Here is a 19079-nt window from a genome sequence, read left to right as displayed (position 1 = left end):
AGAGCCCTTGCTGACAACTGCTTTGTCTGCATTTGATGTTGCAAAATATGCAGGATATATATATGTATGTATTTAATCAGTGTCAGGTCAATCATAAGAAATTAGACACATAAGTCTGTAGACAGTAGCTAATGTGAGGAGATCAAGTAAGCAGTGGTAAGTCAGGTGATAGAGTCACATGACATGGCGTTAAGTTGGGATCTAGTTTGGACTTTGACACCAGTGATCTGTTCAGAGACAGCAGTGAATGCATCTTTGAATTGAAGTCACCATGTTATTGTGGATCTGTCACTATTTTCAAAATTAGTTCCTTATACTATTTTATTTAAAAATTTTTCGGATGCTCCTTCAGAGTTGAAGATTATTTACTTCCTAGTTCAAACCTCCCGCAGGATGATGGTAGCGGGTAGGGTTTGAACCCGGACCATCGATAAATCCAAATGACATTGAGCTTGAAACCATTTATTACAGAGACTTGTTAAATGATCATATTTCACATTGGTGATCAATGCCCAGTTTAGCAAAAAAATATTTGTTGTTTTAAGAAGTTTAAAAGTTGTACTTAATATTTTGATTTTATGTTCTAGATATTAAAAAAATAGAGTTATTACAGGCAATTAAATTTACAAAGGGAATCAACTCTAGACAGGTTAATAAAGTTCTTCACAGCATGTGATCTCACAAAATTTTCAGGGTCTACCTGATGAAAGAATCCCTCTTAATTGTGATCCTGCTGTAAAGCATTAAACTAGCCCCATATGAGACTTGTAAATAAATCTACAATCATGATAAACTTACCTATCTATAATGAGCTTTTCCCAAATCTGATTAAGCCTCTCCTGTCGTTTCCTCTCTCTAATATTCTTTGGTCTTTTTTTACTTGTATTTCTCATAAGTCTTGATAGGAGGTATAAGTATATTAACAGTTCAAAAAGACATTATAAAAGTAACATATATAATACAGAAGTTACTTCAAAAAAGAAGATGATTACACATAGGGCCAATACAAAGTAAAAGGCTAAATAAAGAAATGAGAAACAGTAGCCTAACATTTTACCTGGTAATGTTTTGGTCAGGCTTGGTATGTATCACATTATAGCCTAATTGACCCAGTCGGTCTATCACAGTTTGATTACCAACAAAATGACCTTTCAACAGGTTCAAGAAAGTAGGAAAAAAAATTAAATTGATATGGAGTATAAGTATATTAACTATATTTATCTTAATTTTTCAAAATGACTTTAATTTTGTATTTATTTTATTTATTTATTTTTATTTACCTGCTCCAAAGGCAAAGAAGAAACTTGTATGTGGATACTGATTTAGAAGGTAGCTAACTCTTTGAGCCATTCGAGCATTTCTCTTATCGATTAATTCATGTTGAAAATATTCCTCTATGAGTCGAGCCTGTTCAACGTCTGATGGAGCTACAGGTGAACTTAATAAAGCAGGCACTTGTGTTGAGTCTCTGGGGGAAAAATGGAATTCTAAATAGGAAATTTTGAGGACGAATTCTGTCTTCACTTGCTTTAGGAAACATTACACTACTGCAAAAGACGTAGACTAGATATAGGCCTACATATGTACAGAGAAATAATATGTGCAATCTAATGTGACATTGCAGTAGTGCGAAATGCATGTATATTTCCCCACAAGTTAATAGCTAGTGGTTTGTCCTGACCTGTCCAATCCAAGTCTGGGAAAGTCAAGAATATGAACACGCGTCCTCCCCCAAGCAAATTATAGCACAATGTTTAGTGATGTTTCAATTAGTTTACAAAATTAAATCTACGACAAGAAAATGTGACTGTTCATAGACAACACTGCTTTCATTAGAATATATTATCTAGATTTCACTACTATTAAAAAATGTCAAGATAGATAGATGGATGGCTAGAGAATACAGAGAGATGAATAGATGGAGCAAGAAACATAGATGAATAGATATAGCAAGACTGATACAGGGGCGTAACTAGGGATTTAGGGGCTCGGGGTATTGACCTCTTTGGGGGCCCCTTGCATTTTAACATCATGACTTGAGATAATGTAATTAATAAATATACCCTACATTCAAATTGGTATAGTATATCAGTAAAATTAACAAGAAATAATCATTAAGACTCTTTTAATGAACAATACCGTTGTTTATTGGCGAAATAATGCACAATTGACAAATCTCAATTCATATCGCTTCACGTCGTGCTTTCTGTGCATCATCATCTACATTGATACTGTCTAATATTTGTGACTCCACTGACATCAAAGCCATGATAAGCCTTTCTTGCGTCATTGTGCTCCTGAATAGTTTTTGATTAACATAGCTTTGAGAATGATCTCTCACATGACGCAATGGAAGTGGCCTAAGTTAGAAGTATTCGAATGAATATTGCTAGGTTAGAGCGCACATTATTGCCATATGAAACCAGCTTTCTCAATATGTTAATTGGTGATTGTGGCACTGATTTGTTGATGCTCATGCATCAATGACATCATTGAACAAGCGATTTGTCTGTATTTCATCAAATAGGAAAAAGTAACACAGTTTGTCCTCAGCGTGTCATCATCCATAGACTCCAAGAGGTGTCTTGGTTTAAGAAGAAACCCAAAGGTGTCTACATGGTTTCCAGCCTTTGGAATCTGTCCTTCATGTCCATATGAAGTCTGCCCAGCACTTCTGTCGCAACACCTTTGATTTGCAGTTCTATTGACAGTCCTACATCAGAACTCAACTCCCCATCAAGTGTTTTCTTTCTTCTGGTTGTTTTGATTACAGGAAATCCATAGCATTCACTACATTCTTTTGTTCTTTAGATGGATTGGGTGATCAGTTTCGCCAGTTTCTCATCATTTAGCAGAAATCATGAAAGGGTTTTAATTTCTTCAGCAGCTTCCCATATGTGCAGTCTAGATTTTTGTAGCTTCTTCTGAACTACATTGATTTGGCGCAGGAGATTTAACCAGAATTCCAGATAAGCAAAAAGTTCATAATTTTCCACTGCATGAAGATTCTGTGCATTGCTTCTAGTGTCCATTCTTTCAGTTGTTGATTCAGAAAGTTTGATTTTGTCGAGATGCAAGGAAACTGCCGACGTAGCTTCTTCTCTTGCGGACCACCTTGTATTACTCTCCTTTTTAAAACTCCGGGCTCCAGCTTTTTTCAGTTTGGCCCATCTCTGGGGTGAATTGAAAAGCAAGTTGAACAATTCATGTACAGTTAAAAAAAAAAGGGACAATTGCTAGATCTATCTCAGTAGAATGAAGAGCTGCCAGGTTGAGAGAGTGATTATCACAGTTCAGAAATGTTGCCTTAGGATTTATGTCTAAGAGACAGACGGCCATTCATTGTGGCTGAGTTATCATAGATTTGACCTCTGCACAGATCAAAGTCCAGTCCAATTATCAACATCCAAGTAACGAAATATAACCTAATACCTGTTCTTGATGAGAAACATCTGGGATGGGATCAAGCATAAGAGAAAAGTAAAAAAAAAAACTTGCTTGACTTTCCCAACAATTGATTCCCTAACTTTATTGCCCATCAAGTTTATGAACTCATTTTGAATTTCTGGTGACAAATAATGTGCCTTCTCATATTCGATTCTATGTAAGTGGTGTTTCGTAACTTCATCGAATTCTGCAAGAAATTTCAAAGATGCTAGGATTGGGTGAATTCAGTTTTTCGTTGTGACCACCTAAGCTTGAGTTTGTTTTTGCTAAGTACTTAATAGCTGCTGCTACACGCTTCAGAATATCTTCCAATACTGCTGATTTTTTAAAATTTGACCATGAAACATATGTGACATTTCATCTTGTTCTACCTTAAACTTTTCTTCTTCTAACTTCTACTTCAAAAAAAACTTTTTTCTGTGGTGGACTTTTTCTTCATTTTTTTTCAGTCTCCCAGTTTTCTTACATTTGGCGAAACTCCGGGTTTGTTCAATGCACTAGATGTCTTTTTTGATGCCTCAGAAAAAAATACACATGCAAAACAAAATAGACACCCCAAGTGTAGAGAGAAGAGGAGCCAAGACAGATTGCAAATTTCTCCTGCTGGAAGCTTTCTTGTGAACCATGATGTCAAACTTCGTGATTTATTTTGGTAAACTGTACTGGAAACAATACCGTTTATCTTTGTTTTGGAAAAATAAGCTACCCTTTAACACAATCTTTGCTCGCAGTTCCTAAGATAAAACCCAGGCTGAATATATCCGAAGTCTTTGTATTTAGCTACAGCTTCTTCCACTTCCGGAGAAAGTGATTTTGGAAGACCATCACGACTCATCATCACTTACTTCAGATGTTTTCTCTGACTGTGGTAAAAGGTATTCCCCTGGAGTCTCTTCAGAACTACTTCTCTCGTCAAGAGACATTTTCACTTCTTCAACTGCTGTATCTTTCTAAGAATCATCTGAATAGTGATACTTTTCTTGGACACGTTCATGTCTCCTTTGTTTTCAGTGCTCTTATCAGTTTTCTTCTTAAATGATAAGGATGGTGAAATAAACAAACAAACAGTTACTTCCTGAGAGTAACACGGCACTAGTCAGCGCTATGGAATTTGCTCCTTGAAATTGAGAGTAACCCCGCACAAAAAGTGTTAATAATCTGTGAGGAATAAATACAACAGGATAACTAACTTATATAACAACCTGTGATCGCAGCTGTGTATCAAGGATTGGCCTCTTTAGTCACACAAGAAGTTGCAAAGGGAAAAGATCGTCTCACGAGACGTAAAATGCCACAGGTAAAATGCCACAGGTATAACAACGTGAAAAGCAAGATTACATGGGCAGTGACGTATTATTTAATTTATTTAAAAGCAAATTTCGGACACTTATTTGGGCGACCGGGGGGATCATCAAATTCTCTCCCCTCCTTCCCCACACTATCTACGCCCCTGGTGACTGATAGATGGATAGCTAGAGCAAGACAGAGAGACGAATAAATAGAGAAAGAAAAATAGATAGATAGATAGAGTAAGACAGACGGATAGCTAGAGCAAGACAGAGAGATGGATAGCTAGAGCAAGACAGAGAGAGGGATAGCTAGAGCAAGACAGAGAGATGAATAGCTATAGCAAGACAGAGAGATAGATAGCTAGAGTAAGACAGAGAGGGATTGCTAGAGCAAGACAGATAGATGGATAGCTAGAGCAAGACAGAGAGATGGATAGCTAGAGCAAGACAGAGAGATGGATAGCTAGAGCAAGACAGAGAGATGGATAGATAGAGCAAGACAGAGAGAGGGATAGCTAGAGCAAGACAGAGAGATGGATAGATAGAGCAAGACAGAGAGAGGGATAGCTAGAGTAAGACAGAGAGATGAATAGCTAGAGCAAGACAGAGAGATGGATAGCTAGAGCAAGACAGAGAGATGGATAGCTAGAGCAAGACAGAGAGATGGATAGATAGAGCAAGACAGAGAGAGGGATAGCTAGAGCAAGACAGAGAAATGGATAGCTAGAGCAAGACAGAGAGATGGATAGCTAGAGCAAGACAGATAGATGGGTAGCTAGAGCAAGACAGAGAGAGGAATAAATAGAGAAAGAAAAATAGATAGATAGATAGAGTAAGACAGATAGACGGATAGCTAGAGCAAGACAGAGAGATGGATAGCTAGAGCAAGACAGAGAGATGGATAGATAGAGCAAGACAGAGAGAGGGATAGCTAGAGCAAGACAGAGAAATGGATAGCTAGAGCAAGACAGAGAGATGGATAGCTAGAGCAAGACAGATAGATGGGTAGCTAGAGCAAGACAGAGAGAGGAATAAATAGAGAAAGAAAAATAGATAGATAGATAGAGTAAGACAGATAGACGGATAGCTAGAGCAAGACAGAGAGATGGATAGCTAGAGCAAGACAGAGAGAGGGATAGCTAGAGCAAGACAGAGAGATGAATAGCTAGAGCAAGACAGAGAGATGGATAGCTAGAGTAAGACAGAGAGGGATTGCTAGAGCAAGACAGAGAGATGGATAGATAGAGCAAGACAGAGAGAGGGATAAATAGAGAAAGATAAATAGATAGATAGATAGAGTAAGACAGATAGACGGATAGCTAGGGCAAGACAGAGAGATGGATAGCTAGAGCAAGACAGAGAGATGGATAGCTAGAGCAAGACAGAGAGAGGGATAGCTAGAGCAAGACAGAGAGGGATAGCTAGAGCAAGACAGAGGGATAGCTAGAGCAAGACAGAGGGATAGCTAGAGCAAGACAGAGAGATGGATAGATAGAGCAAGACAGAAAGAGGGATAGCTTGAGCAAGACAGAGAGAAGGATGGCTAGAGCAAGACAGAGAGGGATAGCTAGAGCAAGACAGAAATGGTTAGCTAGAGCAAGACAGAAAGAGGGATAGCTTGAGCAAGACAGAGTTTAACGTGTACCAAACGTTTAACACTAAGGTAGTGACAATATTCCTCTTTGTTCAACATGTTAAGCTCTATAATAAATTCAGAGACATAAACATAAGAGTTAAAATGACTCATCTATCAATGTTTTGAAAATATTAATGTTCCTCTTGAATGAAGTGATGGATATTATTTGTCTGCGATCCACGAGGAGCAGTGGAGCAATGTCGTAACAAACTATATTTTGATGATTTACATTAGCTTGGACTTTATTTGTATGCTCCCTACACGACGTTTTGGAACTACAAAGTTTCTAGGTGAGCAGACTTGGCCAGCACACATAAACCAGCCCCTATCTAGGTGAGCAGACTTGGCCAGCACACATAAACCAGCCCCTTTCTAGGTGAGCCGACTTGGCCAGCACATATAAACCAGACCCTTTCTCGTTGAACACACCTGTTAAAGATCAAGGAATCCAAGTTGCCACAAGTGTAATGCATCACTAAAGTTTCTCTACTTAATAGTGGGCGCGCCTGCGCTCTCATCTGTTCCTGTTTATTTAAGATCTGGTTCAAAGCAAATACAACCTGAAATTGAAGAAATCCTTTGAATAGGCGTAGACCTTATAGAGTCTTAATATTTATTCACTTACACACAGGGCACAAAAGTTTTTCTTTTATATTGTAAAGGGCAAAAAGAAAGAGAAAAAAAAAAAGATTTGGAAATTGTAACTGCAAAGAGGAATATTATAGAGAAATAAAAAGGAGAAAACTAACTCTTGATCTATTAAGTTGGACAAATATCTTGAAGAAAACATAAGATCATTTAAATATCGTAAAGATTTCTGATGTCTATTCATTAAGATGTCTTCAAAGAGTTTCGTTATTTAGACACTATATCTCTATATGTATTTAGACCCCCCTCTCAACTTAAATGTTAAAAAGATATTTATGTGAGCCAAATTTAAAAAAAACAACAACAGACAAACTACATATATTCCTATACTTAAGAGAGAGAGAGGAGGCTGTGTATAAAAATTCAAGAGAGAGGTTCGTCTTATACAAATGTTTTTTTTATGCAAAAGCGGAAATAAATAATAATAATGATAATAATAATAATATGTGTGAATTAATACCTCGATAAACCACGCAAAGAAAAAAAGTGTCTTTCTTTCTAAGAATTAGCAAAAGTCCCTCAAAACTGTCCATATCGGCGTTCGCAAGAACATTGCTGTTTGTAGTGCGGTCTTGCCACCGTATGCCCATGATGGAACGCAAGCATCATTGGTGAAAGTGCTCAAGTAGTCTTAGTTGCTTTCTGTATAGTAACCATGTCTCAGATTCATATAAAAGGGTTGAGAGAACCACCGCTTGGTAGGCATTGATTTTTGTAGGCAGGCGGAGCAATTTATTCCGCCAAACTCTCGCCTGAAGACGTCCAAAAGCGCTACTGGCCATGGCCAGACGGATATCAACTTCCCTCGAAAGGGAGGCGTCATTAGATACTATACTACCCAAATATGTGAAGTGGTCTACCACGTTGAGGGTCTGACCGTTTACAGTGATCATTGGGTCTGAGTAGGTTCTTATGGTCCGACAGTTACGCTGGACAGGGAGACGAACGTATGCCTAGGGCAGTCTTTTTTGGTGAGCTAAAATCGGTCGGCGTAACAGAGGTGCCCCACGAAAACTCTTCTGACGTAGAAAAAAAGCACCTGGTTGCATGTGGTCTCAGAATGAGACAGCTAAAGGTCACTCACAAAGGCCGCGGGATACACATTTGAGACCAAAAGAAAATCCGCTGCCGAGGACAGATGCAAACGGCGAAAAAAAATCTTAATCGACCACCGGTGGTTATGCTTGCCTTGGATGTGGCAGGATATGTATGTCACATCTGGGGCTGCGTAGCCACGGGGAATACTGCACTCCTCATCAATCTTCGAACTCGAAGACAAGCCTTATTATTATTGTTATTAGCAAAGAGTAACTAAAATACTCAACCACCGAATAGTCTTGCAAGAACATCATCATTACAATAAATTGCTGGGACGTCCAAGCACTACTTTACACTTTCTGTGTCTTATAAAATGGACCGACATCTATATAGACAGACTGACATTGACCTACATGATATGGACAAACTGTCAAAAAACGTTTACCCCCAAGTCTTTCACTATATGGTTATAGGATTACCTGCCCGGGAAGGATGCAGCGCATTTATAAATTGGGTAAGAAGCAAGTTTTTAAAATAAACTTCTCGCCTCTAGCAAATACCTAGTTTCCTACCTTAGCAAATACGACTCCGAAGCGATTCCTCTGAACCTGAAAAAAAACTGATGGTGATATTGGTTTAGACGACGCAAGACATGCAAGTCGCCAATGGAAAGGAAAAGTAGGCCTACTTCACGGGAAATTCCAGGCTTTGTTACATGGTAACAAAGTTAACAATGCTGCTTCCTTAACTCACACAGGCGGATCCAGGGGGGGGGGCGGTAGGGGCGATCGCCCCCCCCCCCTTGGGGGGGGGGGGACGGACGAATTTTAGAATAGAGTTCACACAATTTGTATACGAATTTATTACTTATGTTAATAATATATACTAATTATTTATATTTCAACCTTTTTAAAAATTATTTCGCCCCCCCCCCTCTAGTATGTTGACCGATTTGGTGAGGTCGGGAGAGGGCGATGGCATCAATCTCGCCCCCCCCCCATAAACTTTCGAGTTGGGGGGCGGTCAAATTTATTTGTAGAAATCACAGCTTGTTAACAGAATCAATTAAATATCTACATGATTAAAACTTGTTATTGAGGTTTTAACTGATCTTTATATTATGTCGTTCCCCTGTTGGTCGATTGGCTGGGGGGTGGCGAATACCTCTACTGCCCTTCCCACCTAAGCCTTTTGACAGTGTGGGGGGGGCGGTCTTACTTTTATGGAGAAATCATAGTTTGTGAACAAAATGTGTTGAATTAATACATACATTTTATATTATGTCGCTCTTCTTCTGGTATCTTGGCCGATTCGGTGGGGTGGGGGGGGGCGATTGCTTGAACTTCCCTTCCCACTATATCCCTCTGAGTGGGGGGGGGTTCCTATTTTTATAGAGAAATCATAGTTTGTGAACAAAATTAGTTGAATATCTATATAATATGTGAAACCTTTGCATATTATATCGTACAACACTCTAATGTCAAATTTTATTATTAGTAAATATAAAATGAATAAGGGTTGTACCAGGTGGGATGGGCGATACATGCAATCGCCTTTTCCCCGTCGGACAAACCAATACTTTTTCTTTTTGTATTATAGTAAGAAATTACAAAATAAATAAAAATCTGTCACTAATATAATTTATATATGCTATAAATTAGATTCTTATATCGAGGCGCCCCACCCCTATTCTTTAATCCCAAATGCAATCATTAGCAGAAATTATAAAAAGGAGCGATGAATAATCGTTTTCATTCTACCGCCCCTCCCCTTTCCAGACAGAGTTTATGTAATTTCACATGAATTTATCATAATTATTTTAAGAAAGACTTTGCTTTGGAAATGTTAGAATTCAAACGACATTTTTCAGTATAAGAGTCACGAACGAGATGAGTTCTAAACCAAAAATAATCTTTTCCAACCTTTACTCAATCTGATATTTTTCTAGTTAAATAAATTTGGGACTATAACTTACAATTTATACTTGAATTTTATTGAGTATTATTTATCGAATAATTTGTTTTTCGGCGGCAATCCTCAAAGCCTTAATCTAAATATGTGGGGTAACTTATCTTTTCAACGAACAAATTGGTTTTATTTGCAATGCATTAAGGGCCTATAAATTCATATAAGAATATTTTTCAAGTACAACATTATTCACAAAGTCATTTTTAAATAGAATGAATAATGAGTTTTATGTCAGGAGAATGCGTTTCTTCAGTGAAGAATGCAAGAAAATGCTTTTGGCGTCGGGGCTTCGCCCAGAACCCCACTGATCATAATGAGCTGTAGATGTCAGGAGAATGCGTTTCTCCAGTGAAAAATGCAAGAAAACGCTTTTGGGGGGGGGGGGGGGCGAACTCCAAAGTTCTTGATCCGCTAGTGGTTCTGGATGAATTTTACTAATGGTGTTATTCTAATGAATCGAATCAGATGTTATCAGCAGATAGCAGTCCGACTATAAGGGAAAAGCTGCTATTTTGTGTGATCTGTCTATTCGTCACGTTTAGATCTCAAAAAACAAGAAAAGGTATTGACATTCCAATTTCATTAGATTTTGCTGTTTGCAAGTTTATGCCTAACGGCTACTTTTTATTTTCTGTAAGAAAACCATTTTATAATTAATATTTTTTTTTTCATACAAAATAGGCCTACTCAATTTTCAAAACTAATTTCTATTAATAGCATAAAAAGGAGAGGCAAAAAGTACGAAGGGGATATAATTTCTTTAAATTTTTTAATAAAATTTATGCATGTAGTTTTGTATTTTTCACAAAAATAAAGTTATAAATATATATATATATATATAATATTAATTATATTACTATTTAATGCATCAATTATATAAGCTATTAATAATTTACCGAATACAATTATTTTTTTTTTAAAGAAAGAATGTATTTTGCATTCACATGCACATACACCCCAATGATAAGTCCAGTTGGGAAAATGGGGGAGGGGGGGGAGAAAGAATGGAATTTCTGGGAAAATTTTACCATATCAACTTTTTAAAATCCTTTATTTAAAAAATAAAATAAAAGGGAACGACCTGAATTCGAACTCATGGCTCAAGCCTCCCAAAGCTGACAGACTGACCACTCTGATAGTGAGGTGCCAATGAAAATAGAAGATTGTATAGATAGCTACTGTTTGTCACAAACTTACTTTAAAGCGGCGACCTTTAAAGGAGACTAATTCAGCGTATACCACCACTTCAGTCAAGTACAATTTCTTTCCCTTGTTCGAGATACCAAACAAAATTATTAATTACCAATACTTAGTTAACTAATCGGTTAATTTTTTTTATTGATTCTTGTGTTGTCAGGTAAAAGAAATAATTGTACGAAATTTCAATTAGATCCGAGATTGGGTGTCGAAGAAATAACGTTTAAAAACATTTCACTAAAAAGACAGAGTAAATTGATATAAGCTTTGAAAAAAGACTACAATAGACCATAAGCGTACAATGCTTTGTCTGAATCTGATGTGGTCACCTGAAATAGTGCACTCTCCTTAATCTTCGGAATCAAAGACAGTTGCCTTAATCATACACTTAAAACAAAAATACTTGTCAGTGTTAAGTTGTATAAATTTGGGGGGGGGGGGGTATTATATTGTTACAACATTTAAAGGAGGCAACTCGACGAGGTATGGGAACAAAGACAATACAAAGTTTAATCCAAATAGATCACCAGAACAAGAACCATCTCAATCTTCTCGCACTTCCTCTTCCTCTCTCCCCATTCATTTAGTCCATCCTCGTGCGCTGGTGCGCAGCTATAGAGTCACTACAGAGCATGGTCACAATATGAAGATGAAGCCAAATGCCTTTTAGACATGACCAAAGGGAAAGACTTCTTCCAGAGGGTATAAATACGAGATTGGCCATATACCAACCCTTTTGTCCATAGATCAACCATCATTTAGATTATCATTTAATAACATCCCTTAGGCCAGGCTCACTCTGAATCATAATTAGTTCATTAAATACCTGTGAGATGAATGCTTGGGCATTAGCAATGGTCCCTACGATGTCGCCCACACAGGAGCACCCCCCCCCCACACCTTCATGGATCTGATATGCCGATACAGTTTGGGATCAACGGCGTCGCAGGCTCCGCCAGGATGTAGTATTGTGTCATGCAAGCTGCCTAAAGGTCGCCGGCTCCTGGTTTTCCCTCAGGGTAATCTTCCGAATCCTTTCCCATGTTTAGATATAGCTGCAAGGCAGGAGAGTTTTGAATTCAGGTGGCTAGTCAAAGGGTAATGAGCCCCTTCTGACCGAGGCTTACTCGTGAAGGCGCCAGTTACTGTCTTTGCCCCTTCTCCTGTCAGTGATAAAAATCCGCATGACCCAATATCTAAGCCACGCGGAAAGGCCAGGAGTGCTTGTCAGAGGCGATTTGAGACGCATGCAATTGGTAGTATTTTATAGGTAGTGGAGTGTTTATATCCATTACTACTTCCGGCAAATAACAATGTTACGGAGTATTAACAATGTATTAATAATAATAACATCAGCCGGCCAATACAATCACTTTTGTAACGTTTTCGCCCTATCATGGTGATAGGCAGGATTTAGCTTTTTTACCTGCATTGCTTATCAAACAGATGACTCATGTGTGGTTTGTCGCTCAGTTTTATAGTTGATATCATACCTTTAAAATATTGAACATACCTGTAAGGTATAAGATGATAGGTTAGGGCCATGGGGGAGGGGAGGTAAAATTAATAACCTACTTGTGACAGATTGAGTTGGTTGAGCGGTACACACTGCTCTTCAACTTTCTCAACTGCTCCGGTCATCTTGCCATCTTTCTCTGCTTGCTGGGCAAGAAATAAGTCAAGAACAGGTATTTCTCTTGACTGCACTTCTGTTTTAGTTAGTGCATTGACCAAAAGCATTATCCACACTGGTCGTTTTTTGTGCCAATTACCTGAAGCAAGAACAAAATAATTGTAATAGATCTAGCAGTCCCTTAGAGACAAAGCTGCTATCGGTTTTACTCAAATTCAATAAAAATTTTCATATAAATAATCCATTTTTTTAAATCAAGATTTTAAAGTATTGTAATTGATACGATTTAAAGAACAATATGCGCTGCATTTTTTTTAAGAACAAAAAGAAAAAAAGCTTTTTTTTTTAAAAAAAAAAGCTTATACTAAATGTAGCCTATCTATATCAGTTAGTTTGGATCAGTCATGTAAATACATGTGTAATGTATCTAGACTAACAATTACACATCTTTGCGAATAGAAATATTTTTACCGATTGTTTTTGTTTAGCGCAATTTCATGCTTTTAGCTTTCCCAATGCGCCCTGATCCTATCACTTGTCTGGACCAGTTGGGCAAGGGGAAGGGGAAAGAAGGGGGTAGATGGGTGAATATGGAAGCATATTTATAGTTGTACGACGTTATTCGAACTCAGGATTCAAGCTTCCTCGAGGGGACTAATTCAACTTATACCACCACATCCGTCAAGTACAATTTTTTTTCTCTTGTTCGAAACCAAACAAAATAAATAATTATCAACAGATAGTTAATTAATTTTTTTTAATTGATTCTTGGTTTATCTCAACTTGATCCAAGGTTGGGAGTGGGAGAAATAACTGTACAAAGTTTTTGCCTGACAGACAGATAGACAGACAGACAGAGTGAGTTGGTATAAGCTTTGTAAAAATACTTTTAAAAATATCTCGCGTATATTGAGTGACAGTGCAATAATTATTTGCATTTTCAAAAGCAATTTAAAAAAAAAGGTCTGCTAGAGTTGGAATTCAAACTCAAGCCTCCATGATGGTAGGCCAACGTGTTTTGCCACTGAGCTATTCAAGTACTTATAATTCTACATTATTATGATTATTGTCATGGGTCCCACGTCGCCGATTTAGCACATTTTCCATGTAAAACAAAATTACGACTAAATGATTACTTTTTTAATGGACCTCGTTCACCAAAACGAACGGTCACGTGATAATATTGATAAAACAACGGAAAAAATTGTCACGTGATAACCATTGTTGATTAAAATTAGATCGTAATTTGTATAGAAGAGATAGAGAAGCACGTGTCATAATGTTGTTTGTTTACGATTGGTGAATTGATTCATCTGTTTGTCATCGGCAAAGTTTCAACTTGATCCAAGAATGAGACGTGGGAGAAATAACTTGTAAAAGATTTTGACCAGGCAGAAGAAGTTTGCCTTGATATTAGGTTGGTAATAAGTTCTAATATGCAGTTCGTGCCTTTTAATAGAGTTATGTGATTAGAAAAACTCTACCTTGCTTACTCAGACAGACGACAAGCAGGAGGACCATGTGTATTATTTTTAAAGGTCCTGCATTGAAAGTGATTGCAATCATCTTTACAAAGCTTATACCAACTCACTCTGTCTGGCCATAAGTTTGTACACGTTATTTCTCCGACACCCATTCTCGGATCAAGCTGAAATTTGGCCCAATTATTTCTTTTACTTGACAACACAAGAATAGATTTTAAAAAATCTTATTAACTATTAGTAATACATTACTTTGTTTGGTATCTTAGTATTCGACTAAAGTGGTGGTATAAGCTAAATTTGTCCCCTTTTCAATGGAAAGAAGTAGTACTTGACTGAATTGGTTGTATAAGAAGAATTACTCTTCTTTATAGATTGTCGTCTGATGCTAATTATATAATTTACTACCTGACTGATCTAAACTAATTGATACACTTAATATAAGTTAGTTTTTTTTAAAGTATTTTTTTTTATTTCGGTAGTTTATATGTACATTTTGTATGTGTGATAGGAAGAACGGATTGGGTTTATTAATAGTTTCATCATTTAAATCTATTGGTATCCACGCATCATGGCTAGTAAAGACCTTCCTTCAGGGAACAGTATCAGGAAAAATAAGGAAAAGCAGAGAAAGCGATAGGAAGACAGCATAAAAGAATGGACAGGCCTGTCATTGAAAGAAATTCTATCCAAGGCAAAAGACAAAGAAGAATGGAGAAAGATGGTCAACTGATATTGTGTAGACAGTGAAGTGCACCAAGTAACTAAGGGATAGGTGAATACGAAATCATGTCAAGGGCTCTAAGCTGAACTTCAATGGTGAAATAAATAAAATGAAAAAAAAAGTTACAGGCGATAGAAAATGTGCTTCGGTGGTGCTAAAGGTAAAAAACAACAACACTTTCTTTAATCTGTAGGCCTACACCAAAAAATAAATCTATTTATAGTTCCTCCGTCATAGATGAAAATCTTTACTACAAATAGCATGCGAATGAGCACACTGGTCCTCTTTAAGTGGCGACGTCGCTACGTTTGGTGCCTCCCGGTTCATGTTCTCATCCTCCTTACCAAACTATCTTCCAATAAAAAACTTTTCCAATGAATTCTAGCGTTGAATGTTTATTATTATCTATATCTATATATATATAATTCTCTTCTTCGCTCAACAGTTTGGACGAGCAAGAAGTAAAGGAAAGATCACTCTCTTATTTCTGTGGATAGTAACCCCACGAAAAAACAAGAGGGGAGGAGAACAAGTGGGTATTCACACATCGCTACGGATGGCTGCTGACTGTCAAACCCTGTCCCCTTCGTCACGCGGGAGGTTTGGACTAAGAAGTAAACTATCGTCAACTCTGAAGGAACATCCGAAACATGTTAAACATTTTACAAACACTAAATAGCAGAGCGGACTTAACCATTGTGACCAAGAAGTCATGGAAAGAGAACAAGATCACGCTCAATAGCATGAATTACCAAATGTTTCAATCTATCTTTGAGAATTGTTGACCTCAAGTAATTCTTCATTAGTTTGAGGCGCGAGAAGCTTCTTTCACCAGATTACACAATTACGGTTTATGCATAATGCCGTTTTTTATTTATCGCGCGTTGGATTGGTGTTTTCCATATTTAGTGACACCCCAAAATGACAACGTTTGTCTATATATTTCCGTATATTTTAAGGACTTTTTCGTATATTTTGCAATTTCGGGAGATTTCCAGGAGCTCCTGATAAATCGACAGGAGGGCGCGGGAAATCTGTTTTAAGTTATAAAATGGTGTAATAATTTATACACCTTAAACTAGCGCGGGTACTATGAAAGTGCGGGGCCCACTGCGGTCGCATAGGTTGCAGTGGCCTAAGGCCGGCCCTGCAAAATAGCGACGTATGCTACGTCGCCGGTCGACTAGTGTTATATAATAATATATAGCTAGAATAAGATATGATAAGACTATTTTAAGTATATTTTACCGGCAAATTGCGAAAACCATTTTCTTCCTTTCCTTACCTGCAATTGTATTAAAGATGTAATCAGAGTTAAGTCCCTTCTTTTTTTGGTCTTCGCTAATCCAATATGGTAAAATAGATTTGATAAAGTGAAAATGATGCTCAAGTCTTGACAGCAGCTCACTTGGAAGTATATCCGACAAGCTCTCACCTTAGAAAGAAATAGTTGACCTAGTATTTATGATACAGTTTAGGGTTAAGTATAATAATAATTTATAGCTTTTATATAGCGCAACTTTCATGCTTATAGCATGCTCAGAGCGCTATGGTCCAATCTCTTTTGTGGACCAGTGGGGGAAAGGGGTATCTGGGAGAAAGTTTTCCGTGCTGCCTTTAGGCGCTCAGTAAACACAACTCTTCTGGAGTCGGGTGTCGAACCTCGAGCCCCCTTCATAGGTAACCAAGCCAATTTGAAGCGTACTTAGCCTTTCGACCACGCATCCCACGATTACATATAACATGAGACTTTATAGGCTAATTATTAAGAACCTAATACTCCATGAATATTAATGTATTGTAATAAATCTAGTGGTGACACAGATGGAGATAGTGGTGTGTGCAGAGAGCACTAGCAAATTGCCCCAGGCCAGCGCTAGACAAGCGGTCAACTGTGACGAATTTCGACGGTTCGAGAAGGATCTGTGTTGTAAATAGAGCCCATATATTAGAGCGAGTGTGTCATAACCTCGCAACTACACAAGTACGAGTCGATGTCGGAGTCAAGAACCAGTCCAGTGTGAAGTCGGTTCGGAACAGTTGAACCCAGTGCAAGTCCGGGACGAATGGGAAAGGCCATTGTAAGAGTTGATACGGCGGTACGGTTGTTAACTGAGAAATATTTGTACATTTTGTGTTACGAGTAGCTAATTGTACAGTATTGGATGAATTTATTGGACATTAAACTGTTCCGTTATTTTGGAGCCCTGAGTTGTCAAGTTCTTTAAGTTGGTGGTGTCGTGTGGTGCAGTTTGCAGAGAGCCTGGATAGAGAAATTCGTTACAGTATATATCACAAATTCCCTTTATATGGGACAATGATAAAATTGAAAGCCTATAAAGTTACATTTCATTAGCAAGATCCCTTTGGCTTGTCCAGCTGGAGTCTTAATCACAACTCGCACATAACAACTTCATAATGTCTAGATTTAACCTTTGTGTGTGTTTGTGTTGTGTTTATATCATGACTTAGCACATTGACCATAATTACACAAGCTATATGACTGTGTCTAGCCTTAAAAGAAAGTTATTGGTGTTATTGCCAGATAATTTACCAAATTCTATAAAACTTACCTTCAGGTAACATTTGACAATCTGCCAGAGCTTTCATTGTCCTAGGGTTTGTTAAATCTAACTCAAAAATGGCACTGTCACTTTCATTAAAAGCCACTTTGCTGTTTTCAGGAATATACTGCCAAACTTTATTATATGGTACATGTATAGTACCAAACAAATAAGCTGGAGGTGATCGCTGGATAGTCCATAAGAATGAATTGCGACCCTGAATGTAAGAGAGACATAGAAAGTAAACGTATTTTATTGTAACTTTTGTGCGTCTGTGAGGCGCCCCCCCCCACCCTGAACACCTGCCAAGGGGAGCGCAAAGTTGTTTCCAAGGACAAAAAAAACCCTTTGTATTTGCATAGCTGTTATATATCGGATTGATTCATTTTTTAAGTAATAATCAAGTGTTGCCAATGTTCAATCAATTAGGCCTAAATTATCACATTAGGTGACGTCATATCATTCATCTTCTAAGTATGAATTTTCATATTGTTTTCCCGAAAAGCGCCTTTTATTGATTGATTGAATTAAAAAGCTCTGTTCAAAAAGACATTTCCATGCGCCTTCACCAATGCTATTCTAGAGTATAGACGTCTTTCTTTCGTAAGAACATCTTGTGCATGAGCAAAAAGACAACAAAAAGCTCCTATTCAAAACGTTTTATTGACCACAAAAACGAATTCATAAATAAGAAATTGTTGTAGGGGAATGTGGCGTATTATGATATAATAATATGAGTTGGTGGGCAATACGAGCATTTGTGGTTTTTTTTTTTTTATATGTTTGAATTATACAATTTGGCGAAGTGGAAACGAGGCTTAAATTTAGCGATATGTCTGTAATAAACAGTGTACTACCCAGGAGGTAATATGGAATACAACAGTAATTTCAGTTTGTGTAAATTAGGGTTCGATGTTTTTTTTGTATGTTTATTTGTTCACATATTACATCTAGATCATACTAGGTGGTGAGTATTCAAGCAGAAGAAAAACCTAAATAATTACCTCGTATAAAAGCTTAACTAGCCAATAATATTAATTAAAATGAAGACAATTATTTCTTCTCATCAGCCCCAGTGTGCACGGTTCAATTTACAGTCACTTCTTTTATTGTCTACTTAACAGAAAATATTTACAAATAATACAGTTTTTTTGTGATGTTTTAAAATGTTTGTTTTGTTACCTTGATATGCAGAATTATATTTTGTTTGTACTTTTATAGTCTTCTGACATTGGCTATGGTTTCCCATATTGCCCATTCACAGAGGTCAATATGGGATACTAAAAATGATTTTTATTTCTATGACTCAAAAAGTAATACTTTAATCCATCTGATCTTTAGTAGAAAGTTTATTTCATATATACTCAATCCATTTTATAAAAATGGTCAAAATGTATTAATTAGCCTGTAGGTTTTATAGCTCTTTTAAGTTAAGTATCTCAAATTACCCCACT

General features: G+C 37.3%; 1 protein-coding gene across 1 annotated transcript in view; it reads right to left on the bottom strand.

The window, feature by feature from the left end:
- LOC106055505 (metalloprotease TIKI1-like) overlaps positions 1-19079 on the bottom strand; it is a 37067-nt gene that overhangs the window by 399 nt on the left and 17589 nt on the right. Inside the window, exons 3-9 of the mRNA XM_056029543.1 lie at positions 17635-17842; positions 16347-16496; positions 12799-12995; positions 6802-6932; positions 1281-1468; positions 1058-1148; positions 799-897 (exon numbers count right to left, since the gene is read on the bottom strand). Of these exons, the coding sequence (XP_055885518.1) occupies positions 799-897; positions 1058-1148; positions 1281-1468; positions 6802-6932; positions 12799-12995; positions 16347-16496; positions 17635-17842 (1064 nt within the window). The remainder of the gene's footprint in view (positions 1-798; positions 898-1057; positions 1149-1280; positions 1469-6801; positions 6933-12798; positions 12996-16346; positions 16497-17634; positions 17843-19079) is intronic.

The sequence above is a fragment of the Biomphalaria glabrata genome, chromosome 5 (assembly GCF_947242115.1).
Source record: "Biomphalaria glabrata chromosome 5, xgBioGlab47.1, whole genome shotgun sequence".
NCBI lineage: Eukaryota > Metazoa > Mollusca > Gastropoda > Planorbidae > Biomphalaria > Biomphalaria glabrata.
This window is presented reverse-complemented; position numbering and strand designations above follow the sequence as displayed.